The sequence below is a fragment of the Perca flavescens genome, chromosome 18 (genome assembly GCF_004354835.1).
Source record: "Perca flavescens isolate YP-PL-M2 chromosome 18, PFLA_1.0, whole genome shotgun sequence".
NCBI lineage: Eukaryota > Metazoa > Chordata > Actinopteri > Perciformes > Percidae > Perca > Perca flavescens.
In genome coordinates, this window is record NC_041348.1 from 26,132,640 (window position 1) to 26,151,761 (window position 19,122).

Genomic DNA, 19,122 nt, shown 5'->3' on the forward strand with positions numbered 1-19,122 from the left:
GTATTAGCGTAATGCTTTATTTAACACAACATAAAGCTTGGGACATCCGTTTCTTGGGACCCCTAAACAGGATCTTTACAAATCCTTTAAAATATAAACAAAGTCAATGAATTTCAGCTTTGATAATATTTGTGTAACTAATCCTGGTGTTTGAATTAATTCAACACCCCCTGCTGTTGCCAGAAAATATCAAGTCACTTTGTATGCTGCACTGATGTACAGCTCTGTAGATCATTAATTATACTTTATTCAGATTTATTTCCACATGCAAATTGGTATTTTTTCTTCATTAAAGCTGTTACCATTTAAATTTGTTACAGAAGGCTCATTTGAAGGCAAGATAAACACGTGTATCTGTCCCATTTATTATCAATGGACCACTTACATGTTGCAGAACTAATCTAAGGTGTTGTGTAGCATTGCTGGGAGTCTGAGTATCTATTCCATCCATCCTTTGGATCTTTAACTCTGCCCTCCAGTCACTCTTCAGGATGGTTATCCAGGCCATGACTGGCTGACCTCTACAGTGTTCCTCATCATGGCTGGAGACATGGACCGGTCTCTGAGTTTGCTACTCAACTTGTCCTCTCTGCTTACCTCTGCATTCATCTGGCCAGCAAGGATACATGCCTCTGTGAGTATAACAGCAGTCAAAAACAACTACAGTGCAGCGGATTCTAAGGTACAATAGTTAGGATTTGAACATGCAATAATTGAGCACTTTAGAAGCATCAAATGGCAGCAAACCTGAAATTTGAAAGCCTCTATTTCCCACTAGTCATGCATTATCCTACTAGCATTCTTCAGCTTTCATATATTGTTACTGGCTTGGTTTATGAAGAGTTCATTCATAGTGCAGCAGCACAGGAGACCGTTTGAGATTGCTTTGAAAAGAAAAGTCACTTCATGTAAATGTGGGCTAAGAAGTGTTCATGTAAGTGCTAAATTAGTAAGAATAGTAAGCTCTCTGCCAAGGCGTAGGTGCTGTTCATGCAACGTTTTTTTTTTTTATACTAAAAAAAGATTAACATATCCGTTTGAAACCTGCCTCCAAACTGTTTTGACGTCCGTCTTATCTAAGCATGTCAACAAAACATTAATAAATAATGACGATGATGAATCCTAACATTTTTCACATAATGGCTTTCAGTTTGACGGTCATAATGTTTTAAAAAACAAACAGGATGTTTTTTTACTCATCTGAAAAATGAAGATGAGGAGTACTCGGAGGAAGACGACTGAAAGAGATGAATGAGGGGAAAAGGAGAAACAGTGTAAAAGGAATTCAAGGGAGCGGAAGAAGTCTAAAATGAAGTGTGTTTTCAATCATTGGAAATTGCAGGAGTGACGTTTTGCTATCATTATTCCAACCTCTGTCATCTTGTCTTCTCTCGTCAAAGTCAATACAGCTCAATTGGATTTGTCTGAATGTGTGTTACGTGCTCTGTGTGTTTGATGCAGTCAGTAAAGTTAGCCTCCAACTACTCAACGTGGTCGATTTTGTTTATTTTTTCAATATCACGGAAAACAGAAAGGGCGCAAATAATTAAGAGGCAGCAACAACCTTAGGATGCAATGTGGGCTTACACACACACACCTGTATGTGAGCACAAAGCCACATGCTGTTTCCATTACTCAAAATAGAAGCTAATAAAAGTATTTAAGGCTGTTTTTATCTCCTATATTAGCACTGAATACAAAACAAGGAGCTTGTAATTGATGTTTTTTGGAAGCACAATTGGACATTATTTACAGATATATAGCTTTACTTTAACTCTAAAAATGTTCTGAGACTAAGAGAGCTAAAACGGCTTGTGTTTGTCATGACAGGTCCATGTTCCTGTGGAATTAGCTGAATCAGGAATCCCTCCTGTTTACTGGTGTACAGCTCACTATGTGGAGATGCTGCTGAAAGCTGAAGTTCCTCTGGCCCACTCCGCCTTCAGGATATCTGGTTTTACCCCGTCACAGGTAAGATCCGTAGAGACGGAGACTAACGGTTCACTTACAGTAAAGCTAACTAATGCGAGATTGTCTCAAAGAATAAAACTGATCCTCATTGGACATTTTCTTATGAATGAATAGATGTTTTTCCAAAATCACAGAATGATAGGATGTATGCAGTCACACATTTTTGCAATGCTTTTGCCACAGATCATTTAATAGGCTGTGTGACTTGTATTTATTTGAATGTTATTGAAGTTTGAGTTTCTCTTTGTAGCGCTCCCTTTGTCCAACTACAACACAGTGGCTATCACTGTCAATACTAATTTGAGGTTTAGTTCTTCTACTTAATTCATTACTTTATGCGTGGGTGTTTAAAACAGAGCTACTTTTTATTTGCTAAATATTGAAAATGGAATATTGATATTCAGATGTGATAATGTAAATTCACAGGAACACCGAAAATTAAAGTCAGACAGATGAAGCTTTGCAGACAATGGTTTGTCTATCCAATAGACATTGAGTTTAAATTAAATATTTAATTCTTATTCTAATTACTTACTTTACTTGAAGGTATCTACATTAGAGTGACATGAACACATGACAGTGTCATGACACATGAACCCTAACTCTAACCCTAACTTGTCATGACAAAAAACGAATGACACTTAATGACCGAAGCGTTATGTCATAAACGTTTATGACTTGTTTATAATGTTTGACACATTCATGACAGTATCATGTCACTCTTATGTAGATACCTTCAAGTAAAGTGTAACCAACCTTGCTTTTCTTACGTAACAAACTTAACCACTATCTTTTCCTTAACCTAACCAAGTCGTTGCCTAAACAGGTTTGCCACAGCAGGGGCTTAGGCAGGCGCACTCTTGGCTCGTGTTGCTGGACATTTGCAGGATAACACATGAAAAATTGTGCATAACTTTTCGTAAGATATCATCTCAGCCATTAAGTTAGGACTCTCCATTAAGAGTATGTTAATGGACAGTCCTGACTACTGGTGGAAAAAATGAAAAGAGGAACGTAGTTTGGATTATATTGGCTTGATTCAAAATATTCTGCATAGTCATTTCTTCACCATAAACACCCAAAGAGCCAGCAGCTCATTTAGGTGTTGTCACTGTTGTGGAATATTTCATTAATGATGTCAGCGAGAGACCCAAAACAGTGTTAAAAGCCTTTAGAACCACACCTGCCCTGTGAATGACTTCCCTTTATATCCTGCTTTGACTTCACTTGACTTTGGAATACCAAAATGCAGTTTTGACATTGAATGTTTTTTCTTTTTTAAACCGAGCGGTTGAATTTAAGTTAGATCTTTGCTCCTCTACACTTGATTCTTTTGACACAGACTCTCTCTCTCTCAAACAACAAGGTAGAAAAAAAGTTTTTTCACCTTGAATCCTCTTGTGTTTGATCCTGTCAGCGGTTGACAGTTGAGGCTTACCTAATGTACGGCAGCAGGGGCGCTTATAAGACTCGCCGCATTTGCATCAAAGATCAGAACTCGTCGTCTCCAGGGTGGAGTAAAACATTAACATTCAGCTCATCTCTTTGCTCTTCAAGGCAATAATGGGCAGAGATTCTTCTGTCAGAAATGGACATATATATTCCAATAGTTTGAGCTTTGAAAGCCTTTTGAAAGCAGCAGTGGCAAATAAAGCATTATACACCTCTTGACATTTGTACAGTAGAGGTTGTGTGTGGATGCAAAATTGCAGTTAAAATTCACCCACTGCAACTAGCAATTATTTTCATTATTAATTAATCTGCTGATTCTGTTCTCAATATGCAAGTCCAAGGTAACATCTGTAATTGTGTTGTCCAAAACCCAAAGAGATTCAATTTATGATATAAAATAGAGAATATACTTGAGTGGCTGATATGTGAATGTAGTGCAGCTTTAAATGTCTAGTGTGTAGGATTTAGGGCGATCTATTGGCAGAAATTAAATATAATATTAATAGCTATGTTTTCATTGGTGTATAATCACCTGAAGATAAGAATCATTGTTTTTGTTAACTTAGAATTAGCCGTTTATATTTACTTACGGAGCAAGTCCTCTTCCACGGAGTCTGCCATGTTGCACCGCCTCTGGGTCGCTGATTCAAGTCCCCGTACGGACCAATGTACGGAGTGTGGATTGGTAGCTAGAGAGATGCCAGTTCACCTCCTGGGCACTGCCAAGGTGCTCTTAAGCAAGGCACCGTACCCCTCCAACTGCTCAGGGCGCTGGTCCAGCACAGGCAGCTTGCTCACTCTGACATCTCTCCATTTGTGCATGAATAGGTCCTGAGCATGTGTGTAGTGATTTTGAACAAACAGAGTGTAAATTGTAATTTGCCCACTGGGGATCAATAAAAAGTATAGATTAAATTATTTAGGTCATGGGTTTCGTACACTACAAGAAAAATCCAATCAGATGGGGTGCCCCTGGGACAAATTTTTTTCATATGGGGGTCCGTGGTCTGTTTTGTGTCAGTGTAGGGGTCCTTGACATTGTACAGTTGGGTAAAAAATGGTCTAGACAACCAAAAAACACTAAAGAGGGCAATTCCCGCTGTACGTGTCGGCAGTCGTACTGTAGTTCTACACATTTGACATACGGTACAAGTTTCAGTTGGTTGCAATCCCCAACCTCGCCGCTAAATCCTACACACTGAAACTTTGAAGTATCTGTACATCATGGTGTCAACAGCCACGAAATACTGCTCGGTAATATGGCAATATCAAGCGATGAATATGACATTGGAATAGAATTATAGTATCATGTTGTATGTATGTTGCAATATGTCAAATTTATTCACATTTATATTAAGTTAATGTTCAGTGCAAATAAATGTGTTCTACTGTTTTTACGTGTAATGAAACAAAAACTTCATAAATTAGTTTTTATAGCTTTTCATGTGTACAGTATTTGCTTGAAATTATACCTTTGGGCAGAAGAATCTTAAAAAAATGACATATGATCATATCACTATAAGATCAAACCGAAAGTCTACGGACAATAACATTGAATTATTACTCATCTCTGCTGTGGAACATTTAGTGTGACACCCAGAGGCAGACTGTGATATCTCGGTGAGCCGGCCAATGTAACCTGACCTGCACAGATTAATAATAGCTCTGGAAGTTTATGGCAGAAGGAAAATGAAGTGAAAAATACTGTGAGAATACAGTCACACTCACCTTTGCACTCTGTTTGGCTCAAAGGAACACTAACAACAGAAAAAAGCACATTTCACTGCTTTCATAAAAAAGAGCTGCTCATGTAAGGACCTTGAAGGGATTTATAGTCACAGAAAGTGCTGTACTGTATGTGTACTTGTTTTTCTGCCTGAGGGTTTGAAAACAACAGTCATTCCCTGTTTTCATTACAACACACAAATTAGGATGTCAGTATTTTCAATAGAGTAGCTGAGGAGGGGGCGATAATAATAATCTAATGTTTATGGAGCGTAAGTGGAGCTTGTTTGTATGCTTGAGCAGACTTGTGTCGTTAGTGAACACAGTGGCTAATTATTGGCATGACAGTTAGAACGCAGTGAGTGCAGTTTGTTGTCTGTTTGGAAGAATTAGATAGGAGGGTGTGAAGCTCTGTAAGACTCAAAGCTACTGATGTAGTCAAATCATAATCAGGAACAGCAGAGGTCAGCCAGAAAAAGAGGGTAGATTCTTCTGACATGACACAATTATCAAACGCTGCTTCCCCTGTGAGGCTGTACTCTTAGAATGCAGAAAACTGTACATGTCTTTGTACATCTTTTATAAGCCACTCTAATGGCATGGCTCTGGGCATGGTACCATCACCAAGTTGGTTCAGACTGAAATATTTCAACAGGTATTTGATAGATGGCAATGGAATTTTGTACACACATTTGTGGTTCCTAGAGGATGATACCTACAACTTTGTTAAACCTGACTGTTCCTGAAGCGCCACAATTAAATGAGGTTCACATGTTCTTTTTAGTGAGATTCTCACTAAAATTTATATATATTTTTTTTGTAACTACTACTTTGACTTTTTTATGACTTTTATGACATACTATACAATGACTTTTTCATGACATACTATACTTTTAATGATTTTTTTGACATACTATACTATGACTTTTTATGACATACTATACTATGAATTTTTTCATGACATACTATACTTTGACTTTATTATGACATTTTTATGACATACTATGACTTTTGGAAAGCAGCCTTTAGCTTTGTTTTGCTTGTTATTGTACCTCACATTTGTGTTTTTTTAGTTTAAGTTTTTTAAGTACTATACTATGGCTTTTTTTTTCAACATACTATACTATGACTTTTTTATGAAGTTTTTTCGACATACTATGACTTTGCCATTGTGGTCCGGAGGCTCTGGAATAGCTCTCCTTCACTTCAGCAGTTTGTATTGTATTAAATAACATCAAAAACCTATTGACGGTTGGGTTACTCTGCTGTACTAAGTCTTTGTTATTGTTTTTATAATTGACTTCTGAGTTCTTACACATCAATTATCTTTTCCAATTTGCACAGCCCTGTCTTCTCTGCATGTACTTATTCCCCTTTGTTGGGTCATAATTAACTGGTTTTAAACTGTACTTTATCATGGTTTTGTTTACATGTTATTATTTAGTGGTTATGTACAGATTTAAGTAAATGTAAAAAAAAAAAAAAGAACTGACAAAACTTAATGCAACTGTGACATGAAGAACTTTACTGCAAACTCAGGCAGTTAATTGTAATTTTTTAGAATTTATAGTATTTCCCTTCAATAGATACAGTATATTTAAAAGAGCTATATAGATTGATAAGAGACTGACAGGAGAGACATTTTATATACGACACATTTGATTTATTAGAGGCAGAAGAATAATTGTCTGAAACATGATTCCTTTATTGTCAGAAGCATTAAACAGAAAATCATTTGTCCGCTGGGTTGCTGTCCTTCGAACGTAAAGCAAATCTAATCTAGTTCACCCTTAAACCCTCAATGGAACCAGTGCATCATACTACAGTGTAATTTCTGTATATTTTCACCTTTTATTTAATGTAAACTACACTTTGGCACAGATCAATTTATAATATTCTGTTGACAAGTTTATTCTCATCAACCGTAATGAGATTCAACAAGAACAATATCCTGGAAATCACAACCTGTGTGTCTCTCTCTACCCACAGATGTGCCTCCACTGGTTGACTCAGTGTTTCTGGAACTATCTGGACTGGACAGAAATCTGCCACTACGTCTCCACCTGTGTGGTGATGGGTCCTGACTACCAGGTGTACATGTGCGTGGCCATATTTAAACATCTGCAGCCAGACATCCTGCAGCGTACACAGTCCCAGGAGCTGCAAGTCTTCCTCAAGGTGAGATGGTGCATTAGTACTACAGTACAGAATATTTTATAGACCGAACATCCTATTCAACTACATTTAAAACTGGTGGCCTTGTGTATCACAAAGTATAGTCTGTATGTAACTGTGGCCAGAGAGAGGCACTCCATATTGATGTAGGATCTCTCGTCTTTTAGTGTAAAGCAGTGTTATTTTCATTATTGAACAATCAAATACTTTGATTAATCAATTAATCCTTTTGTCTATAAAATAGAAACAAATGCCCATTCTGATATTCATGAGGCCACATGTTTTGTTTTATTTGACCAACAGACTAAAACTCAAGGATATTGAAATTACAAAGATATAAAACAGAGAAAAGCAGAAATTCCTTACATAGGAGAAGTTTTGAATTGAGAATTGATCACAATTATCTTTCTCTGGTCTGTTCCGGGGTTGTTGTACAAGTTTCAGGTGGCCAACTGGCACGTTTGTTTTCACTTCATTGGTTTCTAGTTGTACTTCTTTAGCAACTCTTGACTTGGAATTTGTACTTATAAAAATGACAAACAGTTATCAAAATATAGTAGCTGCGGATTAATTTATTGACCCAATCTAGCGTAATGTGTGAGTGAGATACAGTGTTGTGAGTGTCACATCCTGATGCGTTGTCCATTCGTTAGTGGTCGGGTGACACGCCAGCAGGCGAGTCTTCAGGTGTGTTGTCGTTGTAGAGCAAGGCAGCTACTTCTTGCAAAAACAGGTTGGTAGTTTTGCCATTCAAGTTGTGGAACCAAAAACACTTCAGCTCAGCTTTGCTTGCTAGTGTCCTTTTTTGTTTTTATTAACGTTTTTACTGTTAGGTCAAGCTGAGCTACTTCAAATGGTCTGTTGTGCTTATAGACTACTTTTTGAAAATGTTAAGCTTTTACAAAAGTTAGAATTTTTAATAACAGTCTGGCTCTTTGTCCGTGATGAGAAAAGGGAGAAAATTAGAGTAGGACGCTAAAGAGAACCAGTCTAATATTAATACAAAACAGAATAAAGAAAATAGGCTGAAGTCGCCGTCACACCATGCATGCTTGAGGGAGCCAGAAGTAGCACCCAGTCCCAGGTGCAGCTCATCGGCACCATATTCGAGAGGTTGTTTTGTGAGTACTGCTCTTAAAATAACATCAGTAAACTGCACAGATTTAGTTTGTGCTATAATGCTTTGTTAAAAAAAAAAAAAAAAAACTTTTGAAAAAGCTCTCCCTTATTGCAGTGTAATAAATTCAGAATACCTAATTATATCATAATAAATCGTCTGGATTTTTATATAAGAAGCCCTATGCAGTTGCTGCTAGAAGATCTCTACTGAATTGTTCAGCTCCACTTTTATATTAAGCAGTCTTCTATGATTCTACATTTAGAATTTCTTCACAAAACCACTATGGTATGTTTAGCTACTAATATACTGTGAAATGAGGCCTGTTTTGGAAGCTAACATGTTTCATGGGAATAAGTTTTGCTCTGTGAATAAGATTAATGCTGAATTGAAGAGTGGCCCAAAAGATTTCACAAAAGGTCTAAAGTTGGTCTCTTGTGTGTCTACCAATATCCAAAGCAACATTAAAACACCAGCGTTGTTAATGAGGCATGGCTTGACATGAAGCACTCATCATCATTACTCATTAAGCTTTTGAGTCCGTCTTGTCTCCAGCTGATAGCTCTAGTGTTAACGTCGCCATGAGCCGCCGCTGACAGTTTTTGTGAATAAAAGATCAGTTATGTTGGCTTTATCTGAGGAAGCTCTTCTAATGAGCTGTAGCATCAGATACTGCTGCAAGAGACAGCTTTGAGACAAGAGCGTGTGAGAGAAACTTACACAATCCTCGTCCTGAGCTGAACTGTTGAAAGTTGTAGACATTCCGGTTTGCACACGACGGCTTTATCTTTATCTTTCTTTCTCTGTGGGAACAATGTGAAGGAATTATTTCACTCAGACAGATGTGGTATTGCAGTAGAGGATTTTTTTAAACATTCGCTCACACACTTGCAACCCTCTATACTTATCCTGTCTCACTAGGTGGTATATCTATATTTCCTCTAAATTAAAATTTGAAAAGGCAAATTACTTGTTACAGTTGTTCTGGCTGGAGCTTAACTGCAGTGGAGCTGAGAGGAAAAGGAGACTGAGGTTATATGTCTGCCACAGACTTAAAGAAAGCTTCAGTTCACCACATACTGTAAATATGAGTTTTCCTTGCTTATATTTTTATTCCTTTTTCTAATGTTTGTCAAATAATTTGGACATGAATTGATAACATTTTCCCTAATTTGGCACATAGCTGAGTGACCTATTTGGCCCTGGAAGTCTAACCCCTTGCTTACACAGAGTCAAAGACTATAGGACCTAGAGGGTGCTATTTGACCCGCAACCTGGCGTGAACTATTTACACTCGTTTTTATTCCACCGGGCAACAGCTTTCAACTACAACTCAATTGCATTAAAATACTTCAGACTAAGCGGTGAAAAACACGATTGCCACCGTAGACGCCTTCCCCAGTCAATATGATATAACATAATAATTGCTCAGGAAATAAACTTCATAATTACCAAACTCCAGTGTGCCAGTGTACTGATAATGAGAAAAATAACGGTTTAATCAGAGGTGTGTACGTAAATTCTGAACAAGAAAACGCTGAACATGATTTGAGGCAAGGGACTGCTGCCACTGTGAGTTTGTACATTTGAACAAAGGGGGTTGCTAGCATAATTATTCTTTGATTTTCAGTCAAATGTCTTTGGCATTTAGCCCCCTAACTTATAAGCCCAAGTCACTCATCACCTAGACATGTTGAATGTCAATGATTGGTCCACTGGGGAAGATATAAGATGCCCTCTAATGCTAAAAGATTTTTTTTTACTTCACTTCTTAAGCCTGTTAGGTTTGCTTATTTTTTCTGGCTAAACCTGACCTAACGTCGAAATTCTTCCTCTCATCAACTGCAACTTAAAACAACACAAATTGTAAAATTGAAAATAAGATGAGCAAAATGTTAAAAATTAAAAAAAGATAAGAGGAGCTCCTTCAGCAGAAGACTCCTCTTACCCAGAGCGCCACAGGAAATCGTTCCTGCCTCCCTTGGAGAGTCGAATACCCCATCTGTGTAATCTCTCAAACACTGACAATGATTTCTCTTTTTTATTGCACTTTAACACTGTACATTTGATCTTTTATGTATTATTACTGTGTATTTGTTTTTAATATATATGTTAAAGTCTGGATAATATATGTTTGTATATCTGGAGTTGTAACAAAAATAATTTCCCCCTGAGATTATTAAAGTATTTCTGATTTTGAAAAACTCAGTCATTTCAACTGCCATTCAAAACAATACCTTTTGTAATCTGTAAAAGTCCATTAATTTTAGCCTCTAACCAAAACAAATATCCAAACAGTCAGCCTGTTACTAAGAGGCACTTACTCCAATATGTCCATTTAACTAACCAATACAAACTCTTTAATGCTTTAACAAATATTCTTATTAATGTCACCTTCTGCAAATCCACACTCATTGAATATTAATACCATTCATTTGTCATGTAAGGAGGACAAGCTTAAGAAGACGTAGAAATCTTTGGTAATAAATGCATTAATTAGCGTACTTAATCATCTCATAAGTGCTAATGGTAAATATATAATTGAAGATTATGGGGAACATTAAGCAGCTTGTGTCACCTGTTCAGCAGGAAAATATTCATCTAAACATCACAGTACATTTTGTTTAAAACTTAACAAATCCACATTAGTCAGGCCCTTTCCTACATACTCATGTCCTTGCATCTTTAATTCTCCCAGAGAAAATACCAGACCAAAAATACTCTCCCAAGTGATTTCCACTGCTTTACACTGTTTAACTGTGTCAGCAGCCCGGTGCGATAAATCAACAGCCAAAGCAACTTTAATTTTGATGTTTCTTCAGGATTAATCTCACTCTGCAAAATCTTGGCTCAAATAAAGAATCTGACAATTGGGATGATTTTTATACTTACAGTACTGCAGTGTAGGGTTGTTACGTTTTGACAAGAAGAAGAATAGTAGCACATTAACCACCCGGCTGGATGTAAAGGACTTTCACGCAAACAAAATATGGATTTAATAGACTATGTACCTGGTACTGCTGACAATGAATCTACACATTATTAACACCAGTATATCAGATACGTCTAGAATGTGACCTAAAATTAATTTTTAGATTTTTCTCTTTAAAGTGGGTTTTTATCATTACATGGCTGCCTGGAGTAATCACAGGAGCCTCCATCAGACTGAAATCTCATTTCTTCCTTACGTTACTTGGTCCCTGCAGTCATTCTATATTCGCTCCTTGTAAATAATAATAAAAAACTATCACACCATTTGCTCTTTACACTTCACTCCTTTGTGGTTTTTCTACACTACCAATATAACCTTATAAGGGACACAGAGATCCTGAACCTGAAGTCTTTGGTGATTTACGGTGGTCCTGAGATGATTTCAGGGTTAGTAGGGAAAAAACTAAATCTGGGTACATTTGATAATATAATTTCTGACTTTTCTCTAATCTTTGCTCTTTTTGTGATATAGTTTTAGCAAGCAGCAGCAGGCAAAATCAATCGCTGATTGAACTGCTCAAGACTCCCAGACATTTGCACTTTGACAAGGGGTCACAAGTAGACATTTCTTCATCTCAAAAAAGTTTGGAGATGACAACTCCCATGAAATAAAGCATTATTACACTGATTGTACCTAGCTTTGTGGTTCCAAACCTTTTTGGCTCTTAAAACACAGCAATGTTTACATGTTACCTGTCATATCATGTTTGAGTTGTGAGCAGTTCAGCCAAAGCGGCGTTCCCTTACACTCCTTAGAGTATACAGCCACGCTTACTGCTCTTTGAGGCTATACTTTAGCTCAGCAATGCTACAAACTAAAAGCTAATGACAGCATGCTAACATGACTAAAGTCCGTAGGATTCACCCTCTGGGAACCATGAATGTCTGCACCAAATTTGATGGCAATCCATTAAATAGATGTTGAGAAATTTTACTTCAAAGCATAAGTGTCAACCTGCTGGTTTCATTCTCTGGAGGATTATAATTGTATAGACAAATTTCATGGAAATCCATCTAATAGTTGTCAGTCTGGATCAAAGTGGGCTACACAGACTGACATTGCCATCTAGCAAGGATCTAGGGATTACAGAAAAGTCCGAAAAAACATTTTGTGTAAACAGAATATGCTTTTGATTCTCTCCCATCCTGTTATTAATCTTGTGACCCCTCCAATTAGTCTTCTAACTTGCTGTGTGAGCTTAATGCAAGATAGGTAATTAAATGTGTGAGAATCTTCAGTCTTATTTAAAAAGGAATTGTGTTAACAGGATGCGTCTCCAACCTGAAATTACTCACTCTTTGACTGCGTATTCACTGTGTCACGTCCTCGTCAGCACTATCTACCTGCAAAAAACAGTAATTAGATTCTCCAAAAACAAATTCTGCAAAGTGATGAAAGAAAATTAGGAGAGTGCTGACAACATGCAGAAGTCAATAAACTGTGGTCGGGTTTTTTAAGGTCTCGGCCGGGATACTGACAGAGGGTGAAATCATGAGGTTTGCTGTGCGTTATTCTAAAATACGGTGCAGTGTTTCTCGGGCTGCTAATTGATGATGCCACTCGCAACATGATGCACAGCAGCAGTCACAGTTCTTCGCTCTGTTGCAGTATTTGGCATGACAGATGCATACTGTAGCTCAGGGTGAAATTTAAATCCTGACTGAACAAATGAGCCAAATTAAATGTCTCTTAGACAGTTCAGATATCGCAGCATGTTAAGACTCACCTTGGTTTGCGTATACCCGCACGGTGGACATGCTAGTGCTTATTAAGATATTGTTTTGCTTCTCCGACACAAAACTGAATTACCGAGTAATTACAGCGTTAAGCAAAGATGTTGTTTACCGACGCGGTGCAGCACTTGATTCCCGCAGATTTAATTTGATTTCCTGTGACGCTGAAATAGATTGAATATAAAGCATTTTAATGAAAAGATTCTATCGAATTATTCACACTTCACTTTCTAACAAAGTGACTGATAATAAAGTAATCCTCCTTCTGCCTCAATACCAAACCATTATCAAGAACGTATAAACAAACAGGGACCAAAGATAAAACTGAAGGGTCACAAAATAATAATAAAAAGAGATAACAGAAAAACAGAAAACTTGTAAATATTTTCTTTGAAACACTGATGCTTCCTTTCAAATGAAACAACACAGAAGTAGAACTCATTCTTTTTTTGAAGGGTTCACAACTTATGTCCAAACGAAGACCAATGCCAGTAGTCACTGCTTCATCTAAAGGCAGCAGAGGCCAAGACATCCGGACTTTTGGTCTCTAGTATGGGTCAAACTCCACAAAATTGCTGGATCCTACATTTCCCATAATGCCATCTATAACATCTTTTCGTTACACCCTCTTTGCCTGATAAATTCCCATGTCATTCAAACTCCATGCCTCCACTTTGCAACGCAGACTCATCAGATCACTTTGAGAGAAGTTGTTTTGTCTTTAGCTCCTCCAGAGCCACACATGACATTAAACAACTGTTCAGAGGCTCACTAGAAATCCCCATAACAATAAACTGACCTTTATGTGTAAAAAGAAATGGAGGAATGGCCTTTTAATTTAGTACAATGTTAATAACTCCAACAATTCTTACTTTTTACCTGCAGGAGGAGCCAATCCAGGGCTTCAAGGTGAGCGACTACCTGGAGCTCATGGAGGGACTGGAGCGCAGCTACAGACACGTTGTTCTCACCGACATGAAGGCCATCCGCAACCCTGCCGAGTGAGAAAATGTTGAAAGTTTCTGTGTTACACACATTACAACAGACAGTCTTTAAAGTGGTTGTTAGACAACTTTTAATCTGCCTTAAATTCATAACAGCTTGGTTAAGAATCCGTACGTGTGTGTATGTCCTGATGTAATGAAACACTGCGTTTCTCAGGCAATTTAAGCCACAGTACAAAAAAAAAGTACTTTAAAAGTACAAACGCACAGTATGCATTTGATAAAGGGTCTCACGTTAATATTAAGAGACTGACTAACACATTACTGGTTTTGAACTTTTTATGGGATTTGTTGACGATAAGAAAATACATAAAAGCACCAGGCTTATCTTAAATGGAGTCTACACCAAAGATTACCAAACTAATCTAATAATGTAACACCATAATGTTGTATCTGTAAGAAGGTATTTTTTTTTTACTGTACATGCAGACTGATCTCATAAAGTGGCATATATGTATGACATGCCAATTTGTATTCCATTTTTGCGAGTTATGAAGACGCATAATCGCTTTTTAGCGTGTTTATCAACGCTATTCGGCCGAGTAGTATAAAAGGACGGAGGTTGGGGGAGGGGGGTGGATGGGTAAAACACAGGACTTTCACCCAGGAGAGCCGGGATCGCGTCCCGCGTTTTGGCGTTTTTCAACCATATTTTTTTTTTTTTTTTTTAAGCCTTCCCCAATGTTTCTTTCCTAAACCCAATAGTTTGTTTTCCTAAGCGTGACGTTGGTCACAGTCGGATTTTTGTCGGGTTTTTTTGTGTTACTAAAGCCTTTTTTTTTTTTTTTTTTTTTTTTTTTTTGCACGTGTGTGACGTTCTGGCGATAGTACACCACGTGATGTGTATTTTTGCATCTGCTGTATACAGTGTAGACATACACGTGGATAGCTCAAAATGTGTACAGATAACACGCCATTTGGCTTTAGGAAAGTGGCGTGTATGTTTACGCAAAGTCATGATGCCATGTTGGTACATGATGTAAATAATGTATGTGATGATCATGAACAGCTGCTGTTTGGATAATCTAAATGTTTTAATTCTGTATTTATTTTTTTCCTACAATGTCAATATCTAAGATCTTTTCTATGTGTTCGACAATATGTTCTTGTTCTGTCTTAAATATTGAAAAATATTATTGTCTAGACAAATTAAAGCCTTTTAAATGATCTGTTGCCATGGTTTTCTAGTATCAGATCCTCCATAGGCCGGTCGAGTCTGGCCGTCTCATGGCGATGGGACACACATCATTAATGCCAGCACACGCAACAACGCATCTCACAGCCTTGTGTGCTTATGCAGGTCTCTGTATGAAAGATGCATGAGGAAGGTTGTATGATGGTGATAAACCCTCATTAGTAACCACAGCCTTTTCCCTCTCTCCTGCACCACGGTCCTGTCTCCCCTCTTCACACACTGACGCCTGAATAATAAATGAGTACATCACATCCATCCCTCGCTCACCCACAACAACAGTGTTTACCAGGGGAATGTGCAGAGCACAACAGAGGTGGAGGCGTACAGCGAGAGGAACTGATTACATGTAAAAAACAGCACGGAGGGTGTTTAACATTTAGCTCACAATGTATTGAACATAAAATTGAACTTTAGAAGATTGATCAGTTTTTTTGGAAACTTTGGGGCAGAACTTTATAAAAAGCTGAACATCACACACATTTGACATTACAGCCTTCTAAAGTCGTTAGGGTGAACTTGTTAGCAAACACAATACGTATTTACACATCCGACACACATGGAGCAAACATTAGCATTCATTTGGAGAAGTGTTCCTGGAGCGTATTGCACAAAAGCAGAATTTATAAATCCAGGATAACCGATAAAGCGAGGCTTGACCTAGTCTAATCTGTGCATCCTGGCTAGTTGCGTTTCACGAAGGCCGAGCCAGGCTGAGGGGGAGCGACTAGGTCGAGCCAGGATGAAGTAATTCGGATAGATGCGCGTTCACTGCTTTATTTAACAGACCGCGATGTCGATCACAGATTTCTGATTTACTGATGCTAAAATGGAGAATACGCATTGTGTATTCTTTACACAGTGAGCAGCAGCTTCATATGGAATTATTATAACGTGAAACACATTTTTTGTAAAAAAAAGAAACACGGCCGCAGTAATAAAACAGCAAGGCAGACGATCACGGAACGGCTGAATTAAGTAGCCTAAATATATACATCAACTGACCACTGCTCTTAATTGAAACCACCATACCATTCAAGGAGTTAAGCTAATTATTTGCACAAATGAGCTGTTGTTTTTTTACAACAACAACAACAATTACAACCACTAATCTACAATGCTAGATTGTGATACGTACATGTCCCTCTCTCTCACTCTGTCTCTCTCTCTCTCGTATGGGCTAAAATATAAATGACCTAAGTAACATATTTATTTCCACTGCTCGCTTTTCAGGCAAAGTGTACAACAGTTCGTTAGTGGAAATAATTCACCTAACTCCTTGAATGGTTTCATTTAAGAGCTGTAGTTCGGAAATGTATATTTTTAGATATATCATTCAGTTGGTCCGCTTCCGCCACGCTTTTTCTCACTGTTTTTATTTATTTTATTTTTTTTACAGAGGCAGAGTTTCCTTCTTTACATATTATATGCCTTGCTCTCTTGTATATATGGACATAGAACAGAAAGACACTGAAGAAGTTGGACTCTGAAATCTAGAAACTATAAAGATAATTAGGTGATAAATGTAATACACACTTTAAACACGACTGTAACACAGTGTATTCATCAGTTATTTCCCCCCAGCAAAATATACGGTCAAAAACCCGTGAGTTGTCCTCTCCCTGTTTCATGAATGTCCAGTATGTACAGTAGCCTCAACTATATATTTACTGGTCCAGTGAACTAAGACTATAATAAGGGAGGATTATACAATTATAAACACCTATAATAATTGTTCAATCCTCCATTATTATAGTCCCAGTTCACTGGAGAGAACACACATTGTGTGCTAACAATGCCATATATAGTGCACATGGAAGAGGAACAAACATGGTCCTTTGTTAAAGAATACTAAAAGAAATAAATCAACTAAAATAATTTAAGGTGTATTTGTCCCTGACCAGTCTGCCATTTTTAGAACCACTAACACGTGTATAGTGCTTTATATATTGTCCTTCATCACTGACTTCATTTAAATCAGCCTTTTCTAATTATCTCCGTAATATATTCACCAAACGTCTAACATCAAGCAGTTTTCATACAGCAATATAACAGTAACAATGACTGTCACATGAATAATTCTAAAAATAATGGTCTCCTTTAAATAATAACAGTGCTTTACTGAACAGTAACATGCACCTGTTGTATTTTAATGCAGGCTGACAACAATAAGGTAAAAACCACTGCTGAGTGAACATCCTGGCTGTTAGCCTGGTCAGGAGCAGGCTAGCTGCACAAAATAAATCTCTATGGTAACTTAGGTAGAAAGACACTAAAACGCTCTATAGAAATGAGCGGAACCGAAACGTATTAGTAGTAGCAGCTTTAAGTCCTTCAAACATGGTTTCATAATTCAATGTGAACACCAGACATAAATATAGAATATAGAATAAATTGGCCTGAAGAAAACTGAAGAAAATAGACTTGAATAGGGTTGGGTACCGAAACCCGGTGCCTTAACAACCGGTATCTACCAAATAGTAACGTTGATTTCGGTGCCTCATTTCGGTGGCACTGAAATGCCAGCGCAGCCCTCTGATGCTCCGAAACGGACGTTAGAGGCAACAGAAGCATCGCTGCACGTGACGCTAGTTAGCTAGCAGCTGGAGTAAACACGGTTAAAACGCTGACAGCTAAACGGTGTAAAAGTGTGTCTGTATTTCACTGGAGAGGACTCTAACAACAGCCTGTAGCTGCCTTTGTCTGAAAAACAACACAGACGATGCATTCACTTGAAACTCGCCTCACCAGTCTAAGGTTATTATAAAATACTAGTGGTTGTTTTTATCGTTTACCAGCAATTTACTGGTTAAATAAGTTATTGTTATTACATTTTTAATAAATCATTTAATTTTGACCATATGGCCTTAGCAATACACAAGCCGTTCTTTAATGACGCCGATTGTCGTTTTGTGCTCCTTTTTTCCTTTATTAAATATATACATATATTTTTTAAGTCTTTTTAAAAGTATCGGTTCACACACAGACACTGTTTTAAAAGTATCGTTTTAGCACCGGTATTGAAAAAAAAAAAAAAGAAAAACAATACCCAACCCTAGACCTGAAGACTAAAAATATTCTTTGATTATGTGTGTATATTGTGCAGGAAACCAGCTGCTTTGCAGCCTGTGTAGGCAGCAGGATTTATTATAATAAAAGTGTATCTGTTCCATCAGATGAGCAAAGATGGACTAAAAAATATGGCTGTTACATGACAATTTAGGAAAAAAAACATAAAAAAAACTGTATAATATAGTGAGGAGCTCTTGAAAGTGCGCTTCTCAACTATTCCTGTTTTTGCCGGAGGTAAAGTAATATTTGTCTCATATGGAACGAGCATATCAGATAGACATGCAGATGTCAGGCTGCTAACAGATGTGAAAACCAATAAGCAAGTTTTAAATTTGATGCGTGGGCTGACTGGGAGCCAGCGATAATGACTTTAGTTCATTCAAGCCTTCACTTCACGCAGAAGAAACAAAAAACCCCGAGGCAAAAGAGCTTTATTTACCAAGTGGCCTGTCAATTTAAAAGAAATAAAATACGTTTTTTTATTTATTTATGTGTTTTTACTTGGTTGAATGAGTAGCATACAAAATAAAGCCATTACAGTATTGTATGCGCACTCCTCAAGCCTCCATGGGGGAAACAGCTGACATGGACAATGTTTTTAGGCTAAAGTCTGGGTTCAGCTTGACTCAATTTGTTTTAGTAATTGGCCAGTGAAAGCTGAGATACATAATGTCCTTCAGAATATTTCG

The 19,122-nt window shown here is 37.5% G+C and overlaps 1 protein-coding gene and 1 long non-coding RNA gene across 10 annotated transcripts in view; one reads left to right on the forward strand and one right to left on the reverse strand.

The window, feature by feature from the left end:
- The window catches only part of tbc1d32 (TBC1 domain family, member 32), a 76,573-nt gene extending 61,782 nt beyond the window's left edge, over positions 1-14,791 (forward strand). For all 6 annotated transcript variants that reach the window (XM_028604741.1, XM_028604740.1, XM_028604742.1 and 3 more), the window contains 4 exons: positions 480-634; positions 1,831-1,971; positions 7,138-7,326; positions 14,051-14,791. In XM_028604741.1, the coding sequence (XP_028460542.1) occupies positions 480-634; positions 1,831-1,971; positions 7,138-7,326; positions 14,051-14,170 (605 nt within the window). In that variant the 3' untranslated portion in view covers positions 14,171-14,791. The remainder of the gene's footprint in view (positions 1-479; positions 635-1,830; positions 1,972-7,137; positions 7,327-14,050) is intronic.
- LOC114572944 (uncharacterized) overlaps positions 7,740-19,122 on the reverse strand; it is a 194,976-nt gene continuing 183,593 nt past the window's right edge. Inside the window, exons 3-5 of one of the 4 annotated variants that reach the window (XR_003694838.1) lie at positions 14,045-14,159; positions 12,728-12,775; positions 7,740-9,243 (exon numbers count right to left, since the gene is read on the reverse strand). This is a non-coding gene — a long non-coding RNA (uncharacterized LOC114572944). Of the gene's footprint in view, positions 9,451-12,727; positions 12,776-14,037; positions 14,160-19,122 lie in introns of all 4 variants that reach the window. The other 3 variants (XR_003694839.1, XR_003694841.1, XR_003694840.1) reach the window with 3 other exon arrangements.